Below are 23,323 nucleotides of genomic sequence, written 5' to 3'. Positions count from 1 at the left end.
TAGGATATTTGGGTGCCCAGTATACATACATGTTCCAAAAGAAAAGAGAACTAAGTTAGAACCCTCTGGGAGGAATGGTATTTTTGTTAGGTATAGTGAAACATCTAAGGCATATAGAGTGTTCATATCTATTCAGAAAAACATTGAACTTAGTAGGGATGCAATATTTGAAGAAGATTTAGCATTCAAAAGAGCCCTTAAAGATCCTACACATATACTTAGTTATGAAGAAAATCATGAATCTGAGTTTCAGAGGGAGAACATTGAAGAAATTGTAGATGAAATTCAAAATCTTAATCTTGAGCAAACTCAAAATTCTAAGAAAAGACCAGTTTGGGCTATTAAGACTGTAGAGGAAGCACAAAACTTCGCTGAACCATCTGGAACCTTCAGAGAAAGCAAAAGACGCAAAAGATTTTCTAGCTATGCAACAAACATGAGTGATTTATCTAAATCAGAACCAACCAATGTTTCAGATGCTATTAAACATATAGCTTGGAAGGATGCAATGACAAAAGAATACCAATCCATTATTAAGAATGATGTTTGGGAAATTGTTCCAAGGTCTGAAGCAAATTTGTTGTTTCTTTTAAGTGGATATTTAAAATCAACCATGCTGCTGACGGTAGCATTGAAAAATATAAAGCAAGATTCATAGCCAGAGCATTGTCTCAGAAGGAGGGAATTGATTATGAAGAAACCTTTGCTCCAGTTGCCAGATACACCTCTCTAAGAGCAGTCCTAGCTATTGTAGCATCAAAGGGATGGGAAGTACATCAAATGGATGTGAAAACAACATTTCTTAATGGAAAGATTACAGAAGAGGTATATTTGGAACAACCTGAGGGATTTGAAACTCATAGCCCTAAAGTCCTTGTTTGCAGGCTCAAGAAAGCTCTTTATGGGCTTAAACAGACTCCAAGGGCATGGTATGAAAGAATTGATAAGTATCTCTCCAATTTAGGATTCTTCAAGAATAAAGCTGATCCAAATCTCTATTATAAAAATGATAAAGATGATATGATAATTTTGATACTATATGTTGATAATTTACTAATAACAGGTGATGATCATCTTATAGATCAATGCAAGAAAGATCTAATCAAAGAATTTGAAATGAAATATTTGGGACTCCTTCATAACTTCCTAGGATTGGAAGTATGGCAGAACTCTGACAGCATCACACTTAATCAAGGAAAGTATACATTAGACATCTTGAAGAGATTTGGAATGTGGAATTGTAGAGCTATGTCTTCTCCAATGGAGACTAATCTACACAAACTTAAGGAAGCAGTTCCACAATCACCCTCCATAGATTCTACTCTTTACAAACATATGATTGGGTTTTTTATGTACCTGGTAAATACAAGACCTGATATTTGCTATGCTGTTAATGCCTTAAGTCAGTTTATGTATGAGCCAAAGGAGATTCACCTAGTGGTCGTGAAACACATCATGAGATACAAGGCACTCTTAATCCTGGGCTCAAGTATGAGAAAGTTACCTTGGACTTACATGGGTACACAAACTCAGATTGGGCTGGAAGTGTCACTAATAGGAAAAACACTTCAGGATGTTTCAGTTTAGGCTCAACGATCATATTTTGGATATGCGGAAAGCAGGCATCAGTAGCACAGAGTTCCAAAAAAGTTGAATGCATTGCCGCAGCAATGGCCTCTTGGGAGGTAGTTTGGCTTAGGCTCAACGATCATATTTTGGATATGCGGAAAGCAGGCATCAGTAGCATAGAGTTCCAAAAACGCTGAATGCATTGCCGCAGCAATGGCCTCTTGGCAGGTAGTTTGGCTTAGAAAGTTACTTGTGGGATCATTTGGTCTACCCATGAATCCTACTATGATTCATTGTGATAACTAGAATTCCTACTATGCTTCATTGTTACTAATAGGAAAAGCACTTCAGGATGTTTCAGTTTAGGCTCAACGATCATATTTTGGATATGCGGAAAGCAGGCATCAGTAGCACAGAGTTCCAAAAAAGCTGAATGCATTGCCGCAACAATGGCCTCTTGGGAGGTAGTTTGGCTTAGAAAGTTACTTGTGGGATCATTTGGTCAACCCATGAATCCTACTATGATTCATTGTGATAACTAGAATTCCATCAAGCTGTCTGTGAATCCAGTTTTTGATGACAGGTACAAGGATATTGAAATTCCTTACCATTATGTAAGAGATATGGTAGACAGGAATACTGTAAAATTAAAATACATTTGCACTGTTGATTAGACAACAAATATTCTTACCAAACCTTTCTCTTGAGTGAAGATAGATCACTTTAGGAAAAGACTTGGTATGGTTGAATTATAATATATTTGTATTCTTTAATTATTAATGAAATAATTTTGAGTTAAAATTATTATTATCAGGCTATTAACTGTTATGGGCTCCACCATTTGTATTCATTATTTAAGAGGTGACGATCTCTTAGATAATGAACACTTGTATAGAAGACATTATGAGAGATGATGATTTCTTATATAATGTATTGAACAATAGAGAACTACTGTCAGATTTGGATGAGTTCAAGATCACATTGTGATATAGACATTTCTATGCCTATGAGTCACAACTTTGATAAAGGAAGAATTTAATCATTCTCTAGAGTTTATCCTGTGAATTGGTAGATCTTAACTCAGGATCATATTGTGATATAGGTCTACCAGTGTGAATGAGTCACAACTTGGATAAAGGAAGAATTTAATTATTTTCCATATTTTATCTTGTATATTGCATTCCAAGCAATATTGTTATCACAAGTATAAGTGATAAGTCATATCACATGTACAGTAATATGACATAGTATCACGTGTTTAATGATATCACATGCTTGGAAGATTTAGATAGATATAGAGTATCAATCTCTGCGTATTCATCTTAATTGATGGTGGTAGATATGTTATCTCTTAGTATGATTATCAAGTTAAGAGGGAGTGTTAATTCTATAATTTTGATGATCATACAGATCTGATTGCGCAGATCGTACAGATCTGATAAAGCATGAAATCCCTTAGTAAGTTAGTCCTACAAATAATTGTCTTCTCCTTAATAGTTATTGACATCTTCTTTGGGCAATATAGTGAAATACAAACTAATCATCTTGGTTAGTTTTTATATTAACAATATGTCTCCTTTTAATAGACATTGATTTTACGAGAGCAATTAAGGTTGACTTTGAAAGGGACATCTCCTTTCTAAGGACATGGTCCTTGGTTTCTATATTTGTGTAGGATGTGAATGTGGATAAAGGACACACAAGAAAACTAAGTCTGCTCCTTTAGCATTCGTTGCCTCCTACGAACTAGAGCAGATATAAATATATTATTGCAGAATTATACATCACAGGAAGAAGACTTAATATACCATCTAGTATTGATAGAGACCATCTTTAACAATGGTAAAAGTGTAGTGCCTGTCGTGTTTGCAGTCTGTACCTTGTTTATTTTTGATTCAAGAGATACTTGAGACTCTTCTTATTTGTACTTTGAGATGAGCTAAGGGTCGGATGTTATACTTTGATTTCAGTACCATAGATGCTATAAGGCTATGCTGTTCAGTTTATCATATTTTCATGTTAATGCTATTTTGAGATGACAATAGGTCTATGATGATATCTGGTTATATAGTATTTTGGACATATCTTTGATTTTGTTATGTGATGGATTTCATGCTATGGATATTTACTTCATTCTTGCTTCCCTATGCTTTATGCGAACGTGAGTGATGTAAATGATTAAATTAGGTGTTTAATGCATTTATTGCTTTGACTATGTTATTATATGTAGTTGCACTTGATCATGTGTTTTAGTGTGTAGGATTTATATTCCTAGCAGTGGCATATGGAGTTAGTGATTCAACTGTTCATATTTTACCAATGTCATCCCTGCATGGTCAACGTATCCTTATTTAATTGTTTAATTAAACCTTTTGGTGATTATTAAATCCGAACTCATTTGCATTATGTGACTAGACCTGTGAGCGTGTCTGTGCATTCAGAGGTTAGCATTGTCACGAAAATTGTTAAGGGAATTTCTGTGATTTTGGGTTTTTGGGCTTTAAATTTTATTGAATTTAATTTTTGACAGCTTTTCCATTGATGAATTATGATTTCTAGGAATAGCCTATTTTCGTTTGGGTAGATCTGAAGTCTAGCTAGTCCAAATGGCTATTTTCCCTAATCGATTATTCACTCGAAAAGTGATTAAGTATTGAAAGAGGAATTTAATTCCTCACTTCTCACTTTTGTAATTTGGAAATTTGAGAGCTTTTTCTGAAATCCTTTTTTGAAGGATTGGTTTTCTGTTCGTTGTGAGAGCTACGGGCATGGTATCTTTGCGAGGATAGACTCGTTGGATCCACCTCGGGGAGATATTTCTTTGTCGTCATTTTCGGCTATATCTGTAGGTTATTTATTTTACCTAGCTATTTTGCATTTCAGCCCTTTTGTTGTCAGGTAGGGCTCTCTCGTTTCCTTATTTCAGCTTAGATTGTGTATCTATTTTTTGGTAGCTGTTTGTCTGCAGGTCAAGAACTAGTGTTCCCCTCCGTCTTTGTTTGTTGGTTCTGCTCGGTTGGTCGGGTATGAATATTTTTCCAGTTTTTGGGATAAGGGTTTGGAGTTTTGCACGTAATGACCCGTACCAATAGGCCACTAAACAAACTCTAGATTTTAACACACTGCTAAAATATATTGCTGAAATTAAAGAAATAGCAGTGCCAATGTATTCATTCAATGAAAATCAAATGTTTTTACAAATGATATGGAGAATTTCAGCACCAAAACATTTTGACATAGCACATTACAAAGAAACCCTAATTGGCTGTATACAATTGAGAACTTGTTGTAAGTACAGATTGAAATAAAGAACCTAGATTGATCAAATGGTGGAGACTGAATGCTGTAGATGATATGGTAATAGTGCAACTCCACTGGAAACTCCAAATTAGCAATTAGGCACAAATGAAAAGACTGAAATATTCTTCCCACAGCTGCAATAATTCAGGTGATCTCTCACACCCTCAAAATTGTGTACCAATTGAGAGTTTTCATTGTAAATGGCCAATTGTGACTATTTGCAGAAGCCTTAGGCTCCACAACGCACCTAAGCAAAAATCAATAATAAATCTCGATGATAGACATTGAGCCCTCAATGCCTATTTATTCTTTTTTCCTTGATAGGTCGGCCTCCCTTTTTAATTTTTCTCTACTTCTTCTAGCAACCTCTAGAAGCTTTTCTTTATTTAATTTATAAATTTACCTTATAATATATATTTTTTAATTAATAACTTTATAATTAATTCCTCCCAAAAACAATAAATAAAAAAATGGGACATTACAAGTCCGCCTCTCCTAAAATTGCTTGGCCTCAAGCAATCTTAATGCTGGATGCTGCAAAATCACTTCTCTCTCCCAAGTAGCATCTTCAATAGGCAAATCTTTCCACGTAACTAGATACTCTTTGATTACTCTCCTGCTAAGCTGCTTCTCTCTACTATCCATAATGAATTCTTGCACTAAGATCAATTTCCCTTCATCATTCAAGGGAGGTAATATTGCAGAAGGCATCACGTTCTGACCCAACGCCTTTTTGAAGCGTGATACATGAAACACATTGTGCGCTCCACTATCTGTGGGAAGCTCCAACTCATAAGCCACCTCACCAACTCGTTTGATGATCTTGAATGGTCCATAATAGCGTGGCTTGAGTTTCTCTGTACCACTCTTCTTGAGAGTGGACTGCTTATATGGCTGCAACATGAGGTAAACCATATCATTTACCTCAAAACTATGCTCAATCCTGTTCTTGTTTGCATACTGTTTTTGCTGGTTCTGAGCTCTAGCAATGTTGTTTTTGAGAGTAGCAACTATATCCTTACTTTCCTGTAACAGTTAACCTGCACGGGGTACTCAACTATCTCCCAACAACAAATCTAAGAAACTAGGTGACTCATAACCGTAAAGTGCCATGAAGGGTGTCATTTGTATAGTCATATGATATGTAGTATTGTAACAATACTCACAGAGATATATCCATTTGACCCAAGCTCGCTGTTGATCTGCCACATAATTCCTCAAATACCCTTCCACCCATTTGTTTACAATCTCTGTTTGACCATCAGTCTGTGGGTGATAACCGGTACTAGGCGTAAGCTCAGTGCCAGACAACCGAAATATCTCCTGCCAAAAATGACTCATGAAGCGGCTGTCCCTGTCACTCACAATGCTCCGAGGTAACCCGTGTAATCTAAAAATCTCCTTGAAGAAGACCTTTGCCACTTGAGTTGCCGAGTATGTAGTAGCGATAGCGAAGAAGTGAGCATATTTTGTTAGCCTATCCACCACAACATAGGTACAATCACGCCCCTGGACCCTAGGCAAGCCCGTAATAGAATCCATAGAGATGCACTCCCACTTTCTGTCAGGAATAGGAAGTGGCTGTAGGAGCCCTGCTGTATAAGTGTGCTCTTGTTTGTTCTGCTGGCAACCATGACAATCACGCACATACTGCAAAATATCAGCCTTAAGTGCCTTCCAAGTGAATCGTTCCCGTACTAACCTGTAAATCTTGAAATACCTAGGATGGCCTACTGTAGGTGAATTATGGAATGCCCTCAAAATCAATTGCTTCACTTTCGATCTTGGGACTAAGTAAATCCTATTCTTGTAAATGATCAAATCATCTATGAGAGTGTATCTAGTGTCGATTGTTGTCCCCTCCGCTATAGAAGAGGCGCACGTGTCTTTGGCATATTCTGCTACAATCAAATGTCGCCAATCCTCAGATATCTGAATCATAGAAGTGAGGTGTGGCCTACGGGATAAAGCATCTGCTACAATATTCTGTGTCTCCTTAACATATGTGATATCAAAATCATATGCCTGCAGCTTACTCACCCACTTCTGCTGACGATCATTCAGGTCCTGCTGTCCCAAAAAGTGCTTCAAACAATTATGATCAGTTTTAATACAAAATTTGCTGCCCACAAGATACTGTCTGAATTTGGCCAAGGCATGCATGATGGCCAACATCTCCTTATGATATATGCTGAATGATCTCTTGGCCCCTCTGAGTTTCCTACTCTCATAAGCTATAGGATGCTTGTCCTGCACGAGTACAGCACCAACTCCCTCTCCAGAAGCATCACATTAAAGCTCAAATGGCTTCGTGAAATCAGGCAATGCTAATACTGGGCATGTAGTCATTATTTCCTTGAACTGCATAAAACAGTCCTGTGCCTCCCGAGTCCACACAAATGCCCCTTTCTTCAGCAAATCTGTCATCGGCGCTGAATGTCGTGAGTAGCCACAAAGAAACCTGTGATAGAATCCACATAGACCAAGGAACCCTCTTAACTGTGTGAGGTTCTCTGGTGGTGGCCAATCAACAATAGCATGGATTTTTTCAGGATCCATTCGCACTCCTTCCGCACTAATGATGTGTCCAAGATACAACAATTCTGTCATTCCCAAATCACATTTGGACTCCTTGGCATACAAGGACTCGCTCTGTAAAATGCTTAATACTGCCTCCAAGTGCTCTAAATGTTCCTGCCATGTCTTGCTATAGATCAAAATATCATCAAAGAACACTAGCACAAATTTCCTCAACTGATGGTGGAAGACCTTGTTCATAGTGGACTGAAAAGTGGCAGGTGCATTAGTCAAACTAAAAGGCATGACTACAAACTCAAAATGACCGTAATGACATCTAAAAGCAGTCTTTTCAATATCCTGCTCTCGAACTCTGATCTGGTGATAGCCTAATCTCAAATCAATTTTTGTGAAATAACAAGCCCCATGCAATTCATCTATTAGCTCATCGATGCGTGGGATGGGATACTTGTTCTTTATAGTTTTCTTATTCAACACCCTATAATCAATACACATTCGTAGAGTTCCATCCTTCTTTTTTACCAAAACAACAAAAGATGCAAAAGGTGACTTACTTGGTCTGATGTGTCCCATTGCTAGCAACTCGTTGATGGTCCTCTCGATCTCATCTTCGAGTCATTTTGGGTGCCGGTATGGTGTGATCATGATAGGCTTAGCACCTTGCTCCAACTCGATAATATGCTCAATACCTCTGTCTGGTGGCCTGCTTGGTGGAATTTCACTAAATACCTTCCCATACTTGATTCTCAATTTTTGAATATCTGGATGATATTCTGTCTTATGTTGCTCCCCTTGGGTAGGCATCAAGGCACATATTGCTGCCCACTCTATATTATTATGCCTAGCTAATCTCTCCGACCGCCTAAATGAGATAGTCCTAACATGACCATTACGGATAGCCTTCAGCAGATGAGTCCTGCCATCCACCACGAATCGTATCTCCATATCCTCGAATCTCAGGGTAACCTCCTTCAAAGAATGTAGCCATTGCATCCCAATTACTATGTCCATGTCACCCATGTTGACCACATGATAGTCTGCCTTAAACTCATAGTTGTTTAGGCACAAAGGTAGATCTCGCACCATCCTATCACAACGAAGAGTATATCCATCAGCTACCTTAACTCTTAGTCCCTCGAACTCCTCAGTAATGAGTCCACGCCTCTCCACAAATCGTGCATCAATGAAATTATGCGTGGCACTTGTATCCAACAGAGTAATAATCTTTTGTTGTTCCAAGACTCCTCGAAATTTGAAAGATCCCTCTCCTTGAATACTAGACAGACGTGCCTCCTATAAATGTATCTCTAGAGCCTCTTTTTTCTCAGCACTATCTACCTCGTGTTCACCCTCTACCTCATCAGGGTGCTCTGAGATGTCTGAATCTTAACCTTCATAATAAGCCCACATGACCTTGTTAGCTTTCCCCTTAGGCTTCATAGGACAATCATGACCAAACTCATAGGGACCTTTGCAAAAGAAGCATAGCTTCTTCCTACACAGATCATTAAGTGTTTCCTTATCACAAGGTGTAGCTAGCTTGTCTTTTGAGTCACTAACCTTCTATTTACCCTTGCTGAATTCCCCTTTGTTATCTTTAAATGATGAAGAACTCTTTGAACTAAACCGGTTTGCTGGAGCTGCAAGTTCCATACTACGGGCTTTCTTCATGGCTTCCTGTAATGTAGGAGGATAAAAGGCCTTTACCCACCCCTTGAGTGGTTCATTTAATCCCTCTGTGAATAAAATGACTAGCCTCCTTTCTGAAATGTCAGGCACCATCACTGCAAGCTTTTGGAAGTCATTGATAAATTGTACTAAAGCTCCTGATTATCTCAACTGGGCTAACTCCTCGAAATAAACTTCAGGATTTTTTTTATCAAACCTTTCTATCAATCTATCCACAAACTCTTGATAAGTGGTTACCTGATTGTGTTGCAATGCTATCATACCATGTGTCCACCAATCATGTGCTGCCCCATCTAAGTGTAAAGTGGCATACTTGAGTGCTTCAATTTCTGTCATAGTCTTCAGAGATAGGAAAGTATCCAGCTTATGTATCCAAGCACGAGAAGTCATTTTTCCGCTGCCATCAAATGTGGGTAATACCAACTTGTTGGTGACCTGTTGCAACTCACTGTGTTTATCTATTTGCTTTTGCCTGGCAGCTCTATAGTTCAGGTACCTGTGAAATGTCCATCCATCCTGTACATATTCTGGTAATGAATCCCACTCATTCCTTGCTTGTCGGAGCTCATCTACAATATCCGCTACCATAGCATCAGGTGTGCGTGCTGGAGTTTCTTCTCTAAATGTAGGATGTGTGGGTCTATCAGCTGTTCCAGACCGTGTCCTATGTTGTGATCTTGCCATGGTTCTATCATCCTGATCATGATTATTTCTCCTAGTATTCCCAATCAAATGTTGCATCATAACCATCATTGCCTGTGTACTTGCCTCTACTGACTGTAGAAGCCTCTCCTGTTGCTATAAAGTCTCATCATCTCGCACACTTCTGGATGGGCTTGGAAAATGTCTCTCAGCCATATTCTTAGTTATGCTGGTTCCTTTGTAAACTAAATTAAATGGTGGCTGGGTAACCCTATTGGGCTGGCAGGAAACCGCTCTGATACCACTGTAATGACCCGTACCAATAGGCCACTAAACAAACTCTAGATTTTAACACGCTGCTAAAATATATTGCTGAAATTAAAGAAATAGCAGTGCCAATGTATTCATTCAATGAAAATCAAATGTTTTTACAAATGATATAGAGAATTTCAGCACCAAAACATTATGACATAGCACATTACAAAGAAACCCTAACTGGCTGTATACAATTGAGAACTTGTTGCAACTACAGATTGAAATAAAGAACCTGGATTGATCAAATGGTGGAGACTGAATGCTGTAGATGATATGGTAATAGTGCAACTCTACTGGAAACTTGAAATTAGCAATTAGGCACTAATGAAATGACTGAAATATCCTTCCCACAGCTGCAATAATTCAGGTGATCTCTCACACCCTCAAAATTGCGTACCAATTGAGAGATTTCGTTCTCAATGACCAATTGTGACTATTTGTAGAAGCCTTAGGCTCCACAACGCACATAAGCAAAAATCAATAATAAATCTCGATGATAGACAATGAGCCCTCAATGCCTATTTATTTTTTTTCCGTGATAGGTCGGCCTCCCTTTTTAATTTTTCTCTACTTCTTCTAGCAACCTCTAGAAGCTTTTCTTTATTTAATTTATAAAGTTACCTTATAATAAATATTTTTTAATTGATAACTTTATAATTAATTCCTCCCAAAAACAATAAATAAAAAAATTGGACATTACAAGTCCGCCCCTCCTAAAATTGCTTGGCCTCAAGCAATCTTAATGCTGGATGCTGCAAAATCACTTCTCTCTCCCAAGTAGCATCTTCAATAGGCAAATCTTTCCACGTAACTAGATACTCTTTGATTACTCTCCTGCTAAGCTGCTTCTCTCTACTATCCATAATGAATTCTTGCACTAAGATCAATTTCCCTTCATCATTCAAGGGAGGTAATACTGCAGAAGGCATCACATTCTGACCCAACGCCTTTTTGAGGCGTGATACATGAAAGACATTGTGCGCTCGACTATCTGTGGGAAGCTCCAACTCATAAGCCACGTCACCAACTCGTTTGATGATCTTGAATGGTCCATAATAGCGTGGCTTGAGTTTCTCTGTACCACTCTTCTTGAGAGTGGACTGCTTATATGGCTGCAACATGAGGTAAACCATATCATTTACCTCAAAACTACGCTCAGTCCTGTTCTTGTTTGCATACTGTTTTTGCTGGTTCTGAGCTCTAGCAATGTTGTTTTTGAGAGTAGCAACTATATCCTTACTTTCCTGTAATCGTTAACCTGCTCGGGGTACTCAACTATCTCCCAACAACAAATCTAAGAAACTAGGTGCCTCATAACCGTAAAGTGCCATGAAGGGTGTCATTTGTATAGTCATATGATATGTAGTATTGTAACAATACTCACAGAGATATATCCATTTGACCCAAGCTCGCTGTTGATCTGCCACGTAATTCCTCAAATACCCTTCCACCCATTTGTTTACAATCTCTGTTTGACCATCAGTCTGTGGGTGATAACCGGTACTAGGCGTAAGCTCAGTGCCAGACAACCGAAATATCTCCTGCCAAAAATGACTCATGAAGCGGCTGTCCTTGTCACTCACAATGCTCCGAGGTAACCTGTGTAATCTAAAAATCTCCCTGAAGAAGACCTTTGCCACTTGAGTTTCCGAGTATGTAGTAGCGATAGCGAAGAAGTGAGCATATTTTGTCAGCCTATCCACCACAACATAGATACAATCACGCCCCTGGGCCCTAGGCAAGCCCGTAACAAAATCCATAGAGATGCACTCCCACTTTCTGTCAGGAATAGGAAGTGGCTGTAGGAGCCCTGCTGGATAAGTGTGCTCTTGTTTGTTCTGCTGGCAAACATGACACTCATGCACATATTGCAAAATATCAGCCTTAAGTCCCTTCCAAGTGAATCGTTCCTGTACTAACCTGTAAGTCTTGAAATACCTAGGATGGCCTGCTGTAGGTGAATTATGGAATGCTCTCAAAATCAATTGCTTCACTTTTGATCCTGGGACGAAGTAAATCCTGTTCTTGTAAATGATCAATTCATCTATGAGAGTGTATCTAGTGTCGATTGTTGTCCCCTCCGCTATAGAAGAGGCCCACGTGTCTTTGGCATATTCTACTAGAATCAAGTGTCACCAATCCTCTGATATCTGAATCATAGAAGTGAGATGTGGCCTACGGGATAAAGCATCTGCTACAATATTCTGTGTCCCCTTAACATATGTGATATCAAAATCATATGCCTGCAACTTACTTACCCACTTCTGCTGACGATCATTCAGATCCCGCTGTCCGAAAAAGTGCTTCAAACTATTATGATCAGTTTTAATACAAAATTTGCTGCCCACAAGATACTGTCTGAATTTGGCCAAGGCATGCATGATGGCCAGCATCTCCTTATCATATATGTTGAATGATCTCTTGGCCCCTCTGAGTTTCCTACTCTCATAAGCTATAGGATGCTTGTCCTTCACGAGTACAACACCAACTCCCTCTCCAGAAGCATCACATTGAAGCTCAAATGGCTTTGTGAAATCAGGCAATTGTAATACTGGGTATGTAGTCATTATTTCCTTGAATTGCATAAAACACTCCTGTGCCTCCCGAGTCCACACAAATGCCCCTTTCTTCAACAAATTTGTCATGGGCGTTGCATGTCGTGAGTAGCCACTAAGAAACCTGCGATAGAATCCACATAGACCAAGGAACCCTCTTAACTGTGTAAGGTTCTCTGGTGGTGGCCAATCAACAATAGCACGGATCTTTTCAGGATACATTCGCACTCTTTCCGCACTAATGATGTGTCCAAGATACAACAATTCTGTCATCCCCAAATCACATTTGGACTCCTTGGCATACAAGGACTCGCTCTGTGAAATGCTTAATACTGCCTCGAAGTGCTCTAAATGTTCTTGCCATGTCCTGCTATAGATCAAAATATCATCAAAGTACACTAGCACAAATTTCCTCAACTGATGGTGGAAGACCTTGTTCATAGTGGACTGAAAAGTGGCAGGTGCATTAGTCAAACCAAAAGGCATGACTACAAACTCAAAATGACTGTAATGACATCTCAAAGCAGTTTTTTCAATATCCTGCTCTCGAACTCTGATCTGGTGATAGCTTGATCTCAAATCAATTTTTGTGAAATAACAAGCCCCATGCAATTCATCTATTAGCTTATCGATGCGTGGGATGGGATACTTGTTCTTTATAGTTTTCTTATTCAACACCCTATAATCAATACACGTTCGTAGAGTTCCATCCTTCTTTTTTACCAAAACAATAGATGATGCAAAAGGTGACTTACTTGGTCTGATGTGTCCCATTGCTAGCAACTCGTTGATGGTCTTCTCGATCTTATCTTTGAGTCGTTTTGGGTGCCAGTATGGTGTGATCATGACAGGCTTAGCACCTTCCTCCAACTTGATAATGTGCTCAATACCTCTATCTGGTGGCCTGCCTGGTGGAATCTCACTAAATACCTTCCCATACTTGATTCTCAATTTTTGAATATCTGGATGATATTCAGTCTTATGTTGCTTCCCTTGGGTAGGCATCAAGGCACATATTGCTGCCCACTCTATATTATTATGCCTGGCTAATCTCTCCAACCGCCTAAATGAGATAGTCCTAACATCATCATTACGGATAGCCTTCAGCACATGAGTCCTGCCATCCACGACGAATCGTATCTCCATATCCTCCAATCTCAGGGTAACCTCCTTCCAAGAATCTAGCCATTGCACCCCAAGTACTATGTCCATGTCACCCATGTTGACCACATGATAGTCTGCGTTAAACTCATAGTTGTTTAGGCACAAAGGTAGATCTCGCACCATCCTATGACAACGAAGAGTATATCCATCAGCTACCTTAACTCTTAGTCCCTCGAACTCCTCAGTAATTAGTCCACGCCTCTCCACAAATCGTGCATCAATGAAATTATGCGTGGCACCTGTATCCAACAGAGTAATAATCTTTTGTCTTGGCAAGACTCCTCGAAATCTGAAAGATCCCTCTCTTTCATACTAGACAGACGTGCCTCCTGTAAATGTATATCTGGAGTCTCTTTTTTCTCAGCACTATCTACCTCGTGTTCACCCTCTACCTCATCAGGGTGCTCTGAGATGTCTGAATCTTAACCTTCATAATAAGCCCACATCACCCGGTTAGCTTTCCCCTTAGGCTTCATAGGACAATCATGACCAAACTCATAGGGACCTTTGCAAAAGAAGCATAGCTTCTTTCTACGCAGATCATTAAGTGTTTCCTTATCACAAGGTGCAGCTAGCTTGTCTTTTGAGTCACTAACCTTCTCTTTACCCTTGCTGAATTCCCTTTTGTTATCTCTAAATGATGAAGAACTCTTTGAACTAAACCGGTTTGCTGGAGCTGCAAGTTCCATACTACGGGCTTTCTTCATGGCTTCCTGTAATGTAAGAGGATAAAAGGCCTTTACCCACCCCTTGAGTGGTTCAGTTAATCCCTCTGTGAATAAAATGACTAGCCTCCTTTCTGAAATGTCAGGCACCATCATTGCAAGCTTTTGGAAGTCATTGATAAATTGTTCTAAACCTCCTGATTGTCTCAACTGGGCTAACTCCCGGAAATAAACTTCAGGATTTTTTTTATGAAACCTTTCTATCAATTTATCCACAAACTCTTGATAAGTGGTTACCTGATTGTGTTGCAATGTTATCATGACATGTGTCCACCAATCATGTGCTGCCCCATCTAAGTGTAAAGTGGCATACTTGAGTGCTTCAATTTCTGTCATAGTCTTCAAAGATAGGAAAGTATCCAGCTTATGAATCCAAGCACGAGCAGTCATTTTTCCACTGCCATCAAATGTGGGTAATACCAACTTGTTGGTGACATGTTGCAACTCATTGTGTTTATCTACTTGCTTCTGCCTGGCAGCTCTATAGTTCAGGTACCTGTCAAATGTCCATCCATCCTGTACATATTCTGGTAATGAATCCGACTCATTCCTTGCTTGTCAGAGTTCATCTACAATATCCGTTACCATAGCATCAGGTGTGCATGCTGGAGTTTCTTCTCTAAATGTAGAACGTGTGGGTCTATCAGCTGTTCTAGACTGTGTCCTATGTTGTGATCCTTCCATGCTTCTATCATCCTGATCATGATTATTTCTCCTATTTTGCCCAATCAAATGTTGCATCATAACCATCATTGCCTGTGTACTTGCCTCTATTGACTGTAGAAGCCTCTCCTGTTGCTGTAAAGTCTCATCATCTCGCACACTTCTGGATGGGCTTGGAAAATGTCTCTCAGCTATATTCTTAGTTATGCTGGTTCGTTTGTAAACTAAATTAAATGGTGGCTGGGTAACCCTATCAGGCTGGCAGGAAACCGGTCTGATACCACTGTAATGACCTGTACCAATAGGCTACTAAACAAACTCTAGATTTTAACACACTGCTAAAATATATTGCTGAAATTAAAGAAATAGCAGTGCCAATGTATTCATTCAATGAAAATCAAATGTTTTTACAAATGATATGAAAAATTTCAACACCAAAACATTATGACATAGCACAGTACAAAGAAACCCTAACTGGCTGTATACAATTGAGAACTTGTTGTAATTATAGATTGAAATAAAGAACCTGGATTGATCAAATGGTGGAGACTGAATGCTGTAGATGATATGGTAATAGTGCAACTCCACTGGAAACTCCAAATTAGCAATTAAGCACAAATGAAAGGATTGAAATATCCTTCCCACAGCTGCAATAATTCAGGTGATCTCTCACACCCTTAAAATTGCATACCAATTGAGAGTTTTCGTTCTCAATGGCCAATTGTGACTATTTGCAGAAACCCTAGGCTCCACAACGCACATAAGAAAAAATCAATAATAAATCTCAATGATCGACAATGAGCCCTCAATGCCTATTTATTCTTTTTTCCTTGATAGGTCGGCCTCCCTTTTTAATTTTTCTCTGCTTCTTCCAACAACCTCTAGAAGCTTTTGTTTAGTTAATTTATAAAGTTACCTTATAATATATATTTTTTAATTGATAACTTTATAATTAATTCCTCCCAAAAATAATAAATAAAAAAATGGGACATTACATTGCATCGTTATGTTGGCTGTTTTTGCATACGGTGTTCGAACCCAAATTTTGTTTGATTTTCGTGGCTTTTTTTCCCAAAGACCAAATGGATTTTATTTTCGATGTTTTCGAGTTTTGGGGTTTTCACCTCGATTTGCGTGCCGCCTAGTTTTCTTTTGTTTTCTTAATTGTGGACTTGTATCATCCGTAGGAAGTTAGTTAGTTCATTGTTGTACTTTTAATGTTATGTTGGGATGCGTGCTGCATCCATCCTCTCGAGCTGTTATTTGGTTGAGTTTTTTTTTGCTTGTGTTCTCATCCAGTCCTTGTGTTTGATCTCTGTGATGGTGGTGAGCCACACACGAGCACGTGCGTGTGCATTTTTCGGGTTACTTGCAAGGCTCGATCTCCCATTTGTATTTCAGGGTTGGGTTGGGAATATGCATGCCTACGGGCACTGATCATGTGATGAGTATGGGTATGTAGGGTAAGGTTGATAGAGGGGCTCCTAACGCTTCTGTGGTGTCCTCGCCCAGGTTGGCATTAGGGAGTTTCTTATAAGTGATAACTTAATAAATTGTTAGAGAATTAAATAAGATAAAATTGCTAACTCAGCCTCGCGAGGGTGGTGTTGACGGGAACGGTCAGTGATACATAGTTCTTGCGGTTAAGCCGCAAATGCAGCATGTCAGCCTCCTGAGGGAAATACCCAAGGGAATGGTTTGCTATCATGTTACCAACTCTCCACCAAGAGTCCCTACATGGTTACATATAGAGTGTCTGACTAGGACCTGTTGTACTTGCATTGTTGCATGGTCTTGGTTTCAGTCATCATTATTGTCTGGTGTGAGTGATAGCCATAGATGTTTTCTTGGTACGGTTGTGGTTGGATCATTATCTCCATTAGCACGATGGGAGTGGACCTACGTGTTCGACATGGTTGGGAGGCGTAGCTACCTTCACCACTGCTGGGGACCGATGTACATAGACATTTTTTATTCTCGTACAACCATTGCTTGTGTTTCACGTGGTACTTCGGGTTTTGGAGTATGTTATCTTGTGAGTTATGCTTTCATTGGAGTGCTTGGATATCATGTTAGATGATGTTAGTTTAATTGATGCATTCCTGTATTATGATATTTAGCATATGGTGATGATGAGTTTGATTTGTGAGATTACCTTATGCCTTACTAATAGCATGTTAGATTTCCTTATTCTTATGTTGTAGTACGTTTAGTAGTGACGTCCTCATAAGACAGCTACGACAATCTGGTCGGTAGATTGGGATGTTATGTGCGGGGGATGGCTAGGACGTTTGGGGTTTCATGATGCTATTATGGTTGGGAGGAACCACACGCTTAGTTCATTATTTCAGTTCGTTGCGATGTTGTTTCAGTACATTGTGATGCTTCCTTCTGTACTTTCCCTTCACTGGTATGTTAGACGGTTAGATGCAGTTTTCGTCTAGTAGTTATGGTTTTCGTGTGTCTATGCCTTGACTGTGGATTCGTTACTCCCCAGTGTGGAGGTTCTGACTTTGGTTTCCTTTTTCTTGTTTTTCCTTGGTGCGTTCTAGTTTTCCCTAGGCGATCATGCATCAACATTGTGCGGTACTTTAAAGTATCGCACACCCAAAGAAGAAGAATCGTGCGATACTAGAAAGTATTGCATGCCCTAGGAAACTCTGTCGTGCGACACTTTGATGTATCGCATGCCCATTGGAGAAAGGTTTATGATACTTATGAAGTATCGCACGCCTTCTTGAGAAGTGTTTCCCAAACTCTGAAAGTATTGCACTTCATTTAAAAGGTTGTACAATACTGGAAAGTATCGCACTGTACTGATTTAAAGTATCGCCTTGGTTTTGGAAGAACCTGTCCGGGTGGACTACAAGCACTTTTCGGTTTGATCGGAAGTTCTTTTGAGGTGTTTTGGATACCCTTTATGGTGTTCTTGAATACCTTGGAATTGCATTTCGAATTTAGTATATGTTCGGATTCAAGATCAATTGCTTCCCTCTGTGGTTAGTGGTTTTGGTTAGTAGTGGTGTTTGGAGATCTGTTGGTGTTTGGATGTTTGTTTAGTCTTCCATTGCGATCTTTGTGATCCTTGTATGTTGTATGTCGTGTGCATCCATACTTCAATTTTTTAAAAAAAAATCTTGGCTTATATTTATCCTTGTTCCAAGGATCTCCGGGCGGGGCATTACAAAAAACATTACATCAATTTGATTGGTAGCAGAATTTACAGAAATTTTCAAAGGCTTGAAAGGAAAAGAGTTTGAAGCATCGTCAATTGCTTTCTTGCAATGCTAATGTACTATTTGTTCTTAGCTTTTCTTTAGACTTTAAATATTGATAAAGATTAGCTCAATTTTTTGAGCCTTGGGCATCCCCAGATGTTTCCTGATGTTTCTGACACATATTGAGGATGCTTGATATCAGAGGTCAGGGTTAGGAAGTCATTGAAGACATTTCGAAAGTGTCCTTGCATCCCTAAAATGTCTTGGGTGGGCTGAGTTCTAAACTCCCAAGGTATGCATCTACATGGAAATTAGTTTATTTATCTATTAGTTGCCTTCAAACCTAGAAAAGTTTTGCTGCTGCTAAAAATCTTCTTCAATATCATCTGTGAATGATTTGGATATCTTGTATTGAAATGTACATAAATCATATCACATTAGAACAAAAAGTAACGTTAGAATTCATTATAAGGCTCTTTTTTTTCCCCAATCCTAGCAATAGTAATCTTCTGCACAAGTAAAACATCGTCCTTGCAAACTGTTGCTCATTTGTTTTTTTGTACTCCATAGATGATTTTACCATGTAGACCATTAGGAAAATAGATTGAAGAGTGACAATCCATTGACATTGAATAAGGTAAAATTGATCTGATATGAAAAGAAACTTTTAGAACTCACTTCTTTGGAATGAATTCAAGGGATCCTCTATATTAGATCTCATAATCGTAATTAGTTTTATCTATTGTTTTGGCTGTGATGCAAATTGTTTCATGCCTTTCGCACTGCTCTTTTGTCTTTCTTTAGAGAGATTACTTTTGATGGAATTTTAAATTTTCCTATACTTAGTATGCAATGTCTATGCAGCTATGTACTACTTTATTGTAATTAATTAATTAAAAAATAAAATTAATTAATTAAACATTTAAATACAATGAATATAATAATTTTTCATTAATTGATAATTATAATAAATAGGGCATTTTTGGGCGCTGCATAGTCAATAGCTGGTTAGTAGAGTATTAATATCCTTAAATGCCCATTACTTCATTTTATCCAATGAAGGTTGAATGACATCTCTTTTGTCGCATGATTACAGGAGCATTTTAGAAAACAAGGCAATGAACGAGTCATGGAATCAACTGCTGCAACCCCTAAGCAGGTTTGCTTCTACAAATCATGTTATATAGAATTATTATGGGATCTAGTAAGTTTCAGAGAGATAGTATCAGTAAAGATTGTTGTTGACTATTTATGATTTGATTAACCATTGGAGAAGTGCTTTATAATTATATAATAGTTGGGATGGCCTTAATTGTTAGTGAAAAAGGTTTTAAAGTAATTTTCTGATTTTATTTTCTAAAAAATTTAAATTCTTTTTCAAGTTTTGTATGAAGTGTTTTAAAGTATTTTTATTAATCATGTAATTTGGTGAAAAAGGCTGGGGTTTTATGTAGGGGCTTCCTTAAAACATTTTAAGTGTGTGCTGTTAATATTTTTATGATTATTTAAAGTGACCAGTTTTATGAATTTTGTAGTGGCTCAAGACTTTAAGCTCTGAGATTTCTGGACGCTGGTAGATTTAAGAAATATGTTATTTTCAATTGTCAATATTTAATTTCCATGAGAAAATAAATAAAAAATAATGAAGTGATTGATGAAAATGAAAACTTTAGATGATAAACAAGTTGCAGATTGTAAGCATTTCTGGCAGAAAACTGTAGCACTAGTGCAAAAAACCTATCCCTTTACACCAGGGTCTAATTTTCAGGCTTTACCATTTCCACTTTGCACTTTGCCCTCCCAAACCTAGTGTGGTTTATAAGGTATTGCTTTTGCAGTTCCCCCTTCTGCTAACATTATTGATGCACTAGCACCCAGGAAAAAGTAATGCATCTGTCACTTAGGGGTACTTAAAATTATTTCCCGACCTGATGCACCTGAAGTGTTGAATCCTGATACCTCTATGTAATGTCCCCTTTTTAGTAGGTTTCTGCAGTTGGCCAAGTCAGTTCACCATAGCGACCTTCATGTGCTGACAGGGCGTTTTGGGAGTCTCAGTTATGGATTTACTATTTTTAGTAAGTCTATTTTTAGTAGTTTCTATTTTCAGCAGTGCAGTGGATGGCTTGGCAGTTGGTTGTCATCTGCAGTTGATTGGATTAATAATTGCATGAGCTCTTATTTAGTTATTATTCATTGAGTTGCATTATTATAATAATGACTTTTACTGATATTTTTAAAAAGCAAGTTGCACAGTTTCTAGTGTTGAGTTCTTTTGGGAAATTTCCTCGATTTCTGAAGTGCAGTTTTATGGAAACTTCTGCCAACGAGAGCTTATAAATGAGAGCTCATTTTATGAGAAAAACACGCTTGATTATATATTTGCTTATTGTGTCTTTGTGGCTTTCTCCTGAGTTTCTAAAGTTTGCGCCCTTGCTGTTGTATAAGGGTTTCTGAATTCTGAATATTGTTTGAAGCCACTGCTGATGTATAGTGGTTTCATTAGTTAAATGTCCTACCTATGTTTTTCTTTGGCTGGGATATTGTTGAAGCAATTTCATTGCAAGTCGTGTTGTTGTATACAATTGGCTGAGTCTCTTGTATTGTGATTCTCTGTGTCTAAGGAGATCTGTTTTTACTAGAAGTGATTGTGAGGATTTGTGGGGAGGATTTATAGAAGAATTATTATCAATCTGCAACTGCATTTGAGAGGTTTTCATCTGGGTGTTGTTTGCTAACATTATCACCTGGAGGCTGTGTTTGGGCACAGTAGTTCTCTGTAATCAACACCTGGACTGAGGTGTCATTTCTGGAAGGCTGACTTTATATTTTCTAGAGACTGCGTACATTCCCAGCACTGCAGTTTCAAGCTTTGGATGCCAGCGTATCATATTGAGAGGGCTGCGATTTGTTTCAAGGACAATATCTGCATTATTGCAGCTGTCGACATTAATTTCAGGTCCTTTGTTTACTTATGGCAGGCCTGTGATTTATATACTGGACCTGCATTCAATATTCAGGTCTTGCTAATTATCATTCATGAGCCCTATGGTTACCAGAATTGGCCTGCGGTTGGTGTTCAATGCCTGTAATACTGAATTCAAGGGCCACGTTTCATATTCCCAGCATTGTAAATCATCTAAAGGCTGTGATTTAATTACAGGGAGGTGGCTATTCAACTAGACCGTGATCTCAGCATTCCGCCAAATTGGTTTGCATATGTCATCAGGTTCCGAGTCATATTACTTAGTAATTCTCCATGCATAGGCAAAATATCAAATAAAATTAAATGATTAGTAATTGGCGTCACTTGTTCCTTTCAGTTTTCTATTGAATTGCATTGTTGAGGAGAGTAAAAAAGGTAAAAACCCCTCCTTCCCACCAAAAAAGCTAAAATATCTATTTAAGAAGTGGCCGGTGACGAGGATGATGAGGCTGATGTTGAACATAGTAACTCTCATAGGTATACCGTGTAACTGATTGGCTACCAGAATAGAAAAACAAAAGGAAAAACTGCTTGTGGACTATGATGTAGATGAAGAAAACAGTTGTAATGTCCCGTTCCTAGGCAATAGGAGATGAGTGGCAGGTTGGCCCATGACCTGAGTTCCCGTAGGCCAACCGAATGGTTAGAGGGCTCACTTGAAGGCTCAGAGAGTAATTCAGGGACTTTGAGAATCATTTTTGAGCAGTTTCACGATGGGTCCTAAATATTAGGGTGATCTACTTTTTAGAGAGAGCTATCAGATGACATGATGGCGTCCCAAGGGACCATAGAGCAGACCCTGGGTCACTGGAATAGTTTCCAGTATTTGAGCATGGTTCCCAAATGTTAGGCAGAGCTCCTAAAATTTATGAGGAATTGAGAGAAAACTTGCAGGACCTCAGTTAGCAGCAGGGATCATCACACTTCAGACAACATCTCAATCAGATCCCCGGATCATGTTTTGTTAATAATTAAACATATAAGTTAATATTTCCTAAGTTGGCTTTTAAATAAATATTTTTACCCAATAAAGTATAATATGGGGCCATGGGCCCAATATCTTAAGCACACAACTTATAAGTTGTGTTAAATAAATTGAGGGTCAAAGAATATTAAAATAAAAAGGCTTGCTGATCATACCTTTTTGAGAAGCTTCATATGATATTTTTTAGAAATGGAGGGAAGAAACCCTGTTTGCATTCAAGCTTCCTTGTTGGGGAAAATAAAAAGCTTGTCTGGGCCTCCAATTAGCATTATTGTGGATTCATTTTATGTTGGTGAAGCTTCAAAGTTCTGTAGAAGATATTTGCTTCAGATCTAGGGCTTAAGGACTTTCACTTTCGAGCTTAGTGAGTGGGATGTAGTCCCCATCTCACCAATTGTTTGTGCTTTGCAATTTGGAGAGGAATTATGGACAGTATTTTCAATTACGATTGCTCTCTCTGATTTAGACAAAACAAAAAGGCTATTATACACGGTGTGGACCTGGAACATTACATGTGATGTGAGTCTTACCTGAAAGTCTATCTGGAGGTAGTACACCTCGAAAATTGGCCCTCCTTAGTCTTGGACAGTAATATCGGAATTCAGATCGGGACATATCAAAGGGGCTGAAATCATTTTTAATTACCAGATCGGATGCATTAGAAGAGTCTCCAGGTATTATAATTGTAGTGACTTGGGAGTTTTGCCTTATACTCTTCTCAGCCGCACAACTGACTGGAACCCAACTTCACCCCTGTAGCAGCGTTGTAGCTATATCCTAGCCAATTCACACCCGATCCATCAAATCCTAGTTGGGAACAGAAGCTGCAACATGTGGTGGATATGCACAACATTTTGTCAAAAATGTACAGATCTGTATGGTTCAAATTTTCTTGTTGTATGTCATATAGCATCGTATGATCTTTATAATGTGTGCTATTTTGCCCAAAATTGAACTAATAAAGTAAGTCTGCT

At 38.6% G+C, this 23,323-nt stretch overlaps 1 protein-coding gene across 1 annotated transcript in view; it reads left to right on the top strand.

Annotated features, from left to right (window-relative positions):
- Positions 1–23,323, top strand: part of LOC149575198 (ATP-dependent DNA helicase SRS2-like protein At4g25120) — a 255,426-nt gene that overhangs the window by 195,430 nt on the left and 36,673 nt on the right. The window contains exon 29 of the mRNA XM_089815031.1: positions 19,475–19,537. Coding sequence (XP_089671157.1) covers positions 19,475–19,537 — 63 coding nt within the window. The remainder of the gene's footprint in view (positions 1–19,474; positions 19,538–23,323) is intronic.

The sequence above is a fragment of the Cupressus sempervirens genome, chromosome 2 (genome assembly GCF_028749045.1).
Source record: "Cupressus sempervirens isolate cs-2001-9-10 chromosome 2, ASM2874904v1, whole genome shotgun sequence".
In the NCBI taxonomy this organism is placed as follows: Eukaryota; Viridiplantae; Streptophyta; class Pinopsida; order Cupressales; family Cupressaceae; genus Cupressus; species Cupressus sempervirens.
The sequence above is the reverse complement of the archived record's forward strand: the minus strand, read 5'-3'. Positions and strand labels throughout refer to the sequence as shown.